This window comes from Pollicipes pollicipes, unplaced genomic scaffold (assembly GCF_011947565.3).
Source record: "Pollicipes pollicipes isolate AB1234 unplaced genomic scaffold, Ppol_2.1 Scaffold_5724;HRSCAF=6776_pilon_pilon_pilon, whole genome shotgun sequence".
Taxonomy (NCBI): domain Eukaryota; kingdom Metazoa; phylum Arthropoda; class Thecostraca; order Pollicipedomorpha; family Pollicipedidae; genus Pollicipes; species Pollicipes pollicipes.
The window spans coordinates 44,806,237-44,812,375 of record NW_023596746.1 but is presented as its reverse complement, the minus strand read 5'-3'; the positions used below and the strand labels follow the sequence as shown (position 1 = coordinate 44,812,375).

At 54.4% G+C, this 6,139-nt stretch overlaps 1 protein-coding gene across 1 annotated transcript in view; it reads left to right on the top strand.

Annotated features, from left to right (window-relative positions):
* The window catches only part of LOC119103866 (DNA-directed RNA polymerase II subunit RPB1-like), a 14,756-nt gene extending 9,262 nt beyond the window's left edge, over window positions 1–5,494 (top strand). The window contains 1 exon segment of the mRNA XM_037227543.1: window positions 797–5,494. Coding sequence (XP_037083438.1) covers window positions 797–2,151 — 1,355 coding nt within the window. The 3' untranslated portion in view covers window positions 2,152–5,494.
* The last annotated feature ends 645 nt before the right edge of the window (window positions 5,495–6,139 follow it).

Below are 6,139 nucleotides of genomic sequence, written 5' to 3'. Positions count from 1 at the left end.
GCGAGCAATTATCATCGGAATGGGCCGGTTCCAGCGTCGGCTGTCGGCCCCGACGCGTGCTGCGCTCGGCGCCGGTCGCCGGCGGTCGGCGGCGCGTCGGGGCTGAGGGCTCTGGCCTAACTTGTCCGGCTGTCACCTGACCAATGCCGTCGGAGCTAACACCACGGCTGAAGTCGTTCCTCGACTTCAGCCGTGGTGTTCCCCGACTTCCTCGACTCGACAGCTATGTTTCCGCGCGACTTTCATCTGATCCAGCGCCAGTGTTGAATTCCATGTGCGTGTATGTGTGCGTGTGCATGTGCGTGTGTGTGTGTGTGTGTGTGTGTGTGTGTGTATGTGTGTGTGTGTGTGTGTGTGTGTGTGTGTGTGTGTGTGTGTGTGTGTGTGTGTGTGTGTGTGTGTGTGTGTGTGTGTGTGTGTGTGTGTGTGTGTGTGTGTGTGTGTGTGTGTGTGTGTGTGTGTGTGTGTGTGTGTGTGTGTGTGTGTGTGTGTGTGTGTGTGTGTGCGCGTGTGTGTGTGTGTGTGTGTGTGTGTGTTTCGTTTTTGACGACACATCAAGAGGAAGACCAGAGATCTAGGAGCAATTTACAACAGCCTGGCCGTTATCCTACCCTGCGGTCGGACAGTTCGACCCTAATAAACCGTATAGGAAAGGCGGCCAAATGCATGAAATCTGAATATGCATGAATTGGTCGAAAACTTGTGGCAGGTTGCATTGGCCGTCGTGGTTAGGTGTTGGGTATGGCCGCCGCGGCCCGTTGTCCTGACTGCGACGTGATAGCGCACCGCTTGGCAGGCTGTTTCGACCTGCTGCTAGACGCCGAGAAGTGCAAGCACGGCATCGAGATCCCAGTGACATGGGGCGCCGGCATGGGCGTGGGCATGTCGCCGGCGATGACGCCCTGGAACCAGAGCGCGACGTGGGCCTACGCCAGTGTCTGGTCACCGGGCATGAGCAGCGGTATATCGCCCGGCGGGCCCGGCTTCTCGCCGGGCGGCAGCAGCGACGCGTCCGACCTGCCGCCCGGCTGGTCGCCGCAGCCGGCTATCCCCGGCGGCGGACTGCCACCGAGTTACAGCCCGCCGTCTCCCGGATACGCGCCCACTCCGCCCAGTCGGGACCCCGCCAGTCCCAACTGCAGTCCGACCAGGTCCAGCTGCAGTCCAACCAGGTCCAACCACAGCCCCACCAGCCCCAACTACAGTCCTAACTGCCCCAGCTACAGCCCGACGAGTCCCAGCTACAGCCCCACCAGCCTCAGCTACAATCCGACCAGTCCCAGCTACAGCCCGACGAGTCCCAGCTACAGCCCCACCAGCCCCAGCTACAATCCGACCAGTCCCAGCTACAGCCCGACGAGTCCCAGCTATAGCCCCACCAGCCCCAGCCACAATCCGACCAGTCCCAGCTACAGCCCGAGTTCCTGCTACAGCCCCAGCTACAGTCCCACCAGTCCCAGCTACAGTCCCACCAGCCTCACCTACGGTCCCACCAGTCCCAGTTGCTGTCCGACCAGCTCCGGCTACATCCCGAAGAATCCCAGCTACTCGCCGACGAGACCGAGCTACTCACCTACCTCACCCAACTACAGTCCGTCATCACCAGGCTACAGTCCGAGGAGCCAGAGCTACTCGCCGACCAGTCCGAGCTTCTCGCTTACATCGCCGCAGTATTCGCCGCAGAGTCCCAGCTACCCGCCTAGCTCTCCCAAATACTCGCCTACGAGCCCGAGCTATTCACCTAGCTCGCCCAAGTACTCGCCTACGAGCCCGAGCTACTCACCGAGCTCGCCCAAGTACAGCCCGAAGAGTCCCACGTACAGCCCGGCGTCGACAGCGTACCGCCCTCGCTCGCCCAAGTACTCCCCGACCAACCCAAAGTACAGCCCTACCAGCCCCGCCTACTCGCCCACTTCGCCCTCCAACTGCCCCAGCTCGCCCATATACTCGTCGACCAGTCCCATGTACTCGCCAGGCTCGCCGACCTACAGTCCGACGAGTCCCGGCTACAGTCCGACCAGCCCCAAGTACAGCCCCACCAGTCCCACCTACAGTCCGACGACTTCGAGCTACAGTCCGACCCACCCCATGTACAGCCCCAGCAGTCCGGGCTACGAGAGCGAAGAGGAAGAGTACAACAGGCGCCGCTAGGTCTGCCAGCCGGCCGCCACCGAGCCGGGCGCGGGCACGAGACCTGAGCCCGCGCGGCGGCGGCGCGACGGGTACTCACATCACCGCCGTACACATTTGCATGGATGCGTCCACAAGGCCAGAAGACGGTGGATTTCAGGTGACTGCCGGCAGTCAGCTGCCAGATTGGGCCGCGGGAACGACGACTTCGACGACAATTTCCTCCTTCAGCACTGCCTCAAAGCAACGCTGCCGTCTTTCTTCGTGGCAGGTCAGTTATGCTTGCTAACTGAGCTGACATGTGAGGCAGATGAAGCGCCTCCACCAGAGTGCCAGGCAAGCACTACTGGCGGTAGTGCTTGCCTGGTGACACCCGGACGGCGAGGCCGCAGTGCCAGCAGATCAGATGTTGGCCGACCTCGACGAGCAGCTGCATCCCGTCACCTGGCCAGTTCCTGGGATCGCAGAAGACCTGGCTGAAAGTCGTCGAAATCTCCGCCATCATACCGACCATCTCAACAGTAATAACTACTCCCCAAGCGCTCATGGATGCAGTGACCTGCAACTGCAGCGTTGAAAGCAAGGCATGCAGCGTTCACGCTACAGCTGCAACAGTTACAGCGCAAGCCTTTGGCGCACAGACCACCGCCAGTGTTAGAAAAAAATCGTATGTTTCGGTCGTTGCACCAGCAAACAGATGGACATCGCAGAAAACGAAGGAGATCTAGGTGCACATAGTGATGATAACTATGCAAAGCATCAGAACAACACAATGGTTGATTGATGGCTGGTAGTCCTGTGCTCAAAGTCTCTTTAGATGTCACGGCATGGCACGCCAAATGTCTTCTCTGATTTGGATACTTTACCTTTTATTTGGCACTTAATTAGGCCTCATATTCCAAAAATAAGTCCAACAACGGACTCGGCACCGATGATTACCCCCCTTTAGAGATATTACACGGCCACCTATGTCATCCAGATCAAGATAACAAAACTTAATATCATTCAAGATGGCGGTCGCCGTCATCTTGAATTCTGGGAAATGATCGAGTTTACACAAACAGCACCTAAGCTAATTTGGATTTCTTTACACTTCAAGAGACATTTCCAGGAGTAGTAAAACTGGCCGACTTGGTGGATAAGATTGGTGATAAAAAATGTATAATTTCACGCGATGCTTGCTGCCAGAAATGCTTTTGACCGAAAATTTTGCGGACGGCCACAGCAAAATATTACAGAGTACATTCCACAATCTTCCATTGGGCTTCAAAAGCCATACATTTTATTATAAAACACTAGCAATCCTTTCCATAAATACCTTCTACCGTACCCTTGGTATTTTTAGTATCTTCACGGCACCTTGGTATCTTTCTTAGGCGGTGACCTTGACTCAGCTGACTTTGGGCTTGACCTCAGCTGACCAGCTTACTGAAGCCTTATCTGAGGCCTTGACCTTGACTTGACTTGAGGCCTTGCCTAAGGCCTTGACCTCAGCTGACCAGCGGTGACCTTGGCTCAGCTGACTCGTCGGCGACTTGTGCGATGGATGCATGCCAGGCCGCCTCATCGCGTCAACGGGGAGAGCAGTTCTGGGCTCCGCTGCCCGACACGATATTGTAGTGCTGTGTGATGTTATTTAGTCGTGTAAAGTCCTAGCAAAAAAAGCTACTAGTAGAGGGGAAGGCCTGCAATTTTTGCCAATTTATGCAGGAAAGCCCGTTTATTTAAATGAGCCTATATAATCCTGTACTTTTGAAAAATTCGAAGATGGGAATGAGCAAGTCTGGATAACAGTCACTGAGGAGATGATGGAGATTGAATAGAAGCCTATTGGCGCTGGTGTAGCTGATGACCGGTTGTCTTGATCTTTGATGTACCGAGCATACGAGGAGGAAGTGATTTAGCGTGAATGGGGTGTCGCAACAATGACAGCGGAGAACGATTGCGCTCGAAAAGGAGGCAATGGGTAATTTTGGTGTGACAGATATGAAGTCTGGCAAGCAGCACTTCCTTGAGACGATTGTCTTCATAAATCGATGGCCGATGCTGAAGTATGGGTTTGACTGGGTGAAGGCAGTGATGAGTTGATAATGCGTTGACCCTGACCAGATAAGGGACAGAAACAAAAATGTTAAGTGATAACTGCAAAAATATCGGAAACTAAACAAGAACGATGATTGCATTCAGATAATATCGGACTTTGCTTTGCTTCCTGGTTAGCTATGTTGTTTCCATAAATATTGGCTTATCTAGATAAAAATTACGCGAGTATGTGGAGGAAGGAAGTAGAGCGTCCGACGTAAGCCGCTTATAATTAGATAGGATGAGTAATAAAGAATGATGAGAGGTTGTAGCAACGAATGATGATGTGCATGTCACTGCCGTTTACATGTTGCTATCCCTGATGTAGAGCAGGGCTGCCGGGATTCCTGTTTGTTCAGCCGTATACACAGTGTTGCTATTTGACAAGCGGTGGGATTTACGGTAATTATGATGGACGGAGGCGGTTCCCGTGCGGCCATCGCGTCGGGAGCCGTCAACATATATAAATGTGTGCTGGTCATGTTCATCTTTGAACTCAACGAAGGGTGCATGCACTTCGTTTTTTTATACTTTTTTTGTATGCAAACAAAAATATTACGTTCGGTATAGGGTCGCCCTAAAAGCGTCGCAGGCTAGGAATGGGGCTTCAGGGAATATGCGTGAGATTAAGCGCTCATTGCGCTCGAATAACACGGGTGCCAATGTTTGGGCACCGAAGTTCCACGTTGGTGAGGGGTGCGGTTGGGGCGGAGGTGTGTGAGGGTGTTGTATATGTGGTTATCAACGTGCGTCGTAGCATGTGTGTAAAATCTAAGAAGTTGCATTGCTCGCCAGTGTGTTAGGGAGCGGAGATTCGTGTCCGTGAGCAGGTTTGGGACCAGGAAGTGCGAAGTGCACCAGTCACTATCCGTAAGACAGCATTCTAGACGGCCTTCGGTTTTTGGGAAGAAATGTCATAGAAAAGGAAGTCATTGTAGCCCAAGGTTGGGGGTATCAGGGAGGTGTAGAAGCGGAGGAGCGCGTGTTTGTTGGCCCACTCCCGTCCCGCTATGCATTCTGTCGTGCTTAGGGAGGCATAGAAGCGGAGGAGCGCGTGTTTGTTGGCCCACTCCCGTCCCGCTATGCATTCTGTCGTGCTTAGGGAGGCATAGAAGCGGAGGAGCGTGTGTTTGTTGGCCCACTCCCGTCCCACTATGCATTCTATCGTGCTTAGGGAGGCATAGAAGCGGAGGAGCGTGTGTTTGTTGGCCCACTCCCGTCCCACTATGCATTCTATCGTGCTTAGGGAGGCATAGAAGCGGAGGAGCGTGTGTTTGTTGGCCCACTCCGTCCCACTATGCATTCTATCGTGCTTAGGGAGGCATAGAAGCGGAGGAGCGTGTTTGTTGGCCCACTCCCGTCCCGCTATGCATTCTATCGTGCTTAGGGAGGCATAGAAGCGGAGGAGGAGCGTGTGTTGTTGGCCCACCCGTCCCACTATGCATTCTATCGTGCTTAGGGAGGCATAGAAGCGGAGGAGGCGCGTGTTTGTTGGCCCACTCCCGCCCGCTCGCTATGCATTCTATCGTGCTTAGGGAGGCATAGAAGCGGAGGAGCGTGTGTTTGTATGGCCCACTCCCGTCCCGCTATGCATTCTAGCTTCGTGAGCTGCTTAGGGCATAGAGTAAGCGGAGGAGCGTGTGTTTGTTGGCCCACTCCCGTCCCGCGCTAATGCATTCTGTGCGTGCTTAGGGAGGCATAAATGGCGGAGGAGCGTGTGTTTGTGGTGGCCCACTCCCGTCCCTCTGCATTCTCTAAATCGTGCTTAGGGAGGCATAGAAGCGGAGGAGCGTGGGTTTGTTGGCCCATCCCGTTCCGCTAATGGCATTCTATCGTGCTTAGGGAGGCATAGAAGCGGAGGAGCGTGTGTTTGTTGGCCCACTCCCGTCCCACTATGCATTCTATCGTGCTTAGTCGTCTGGGGGCA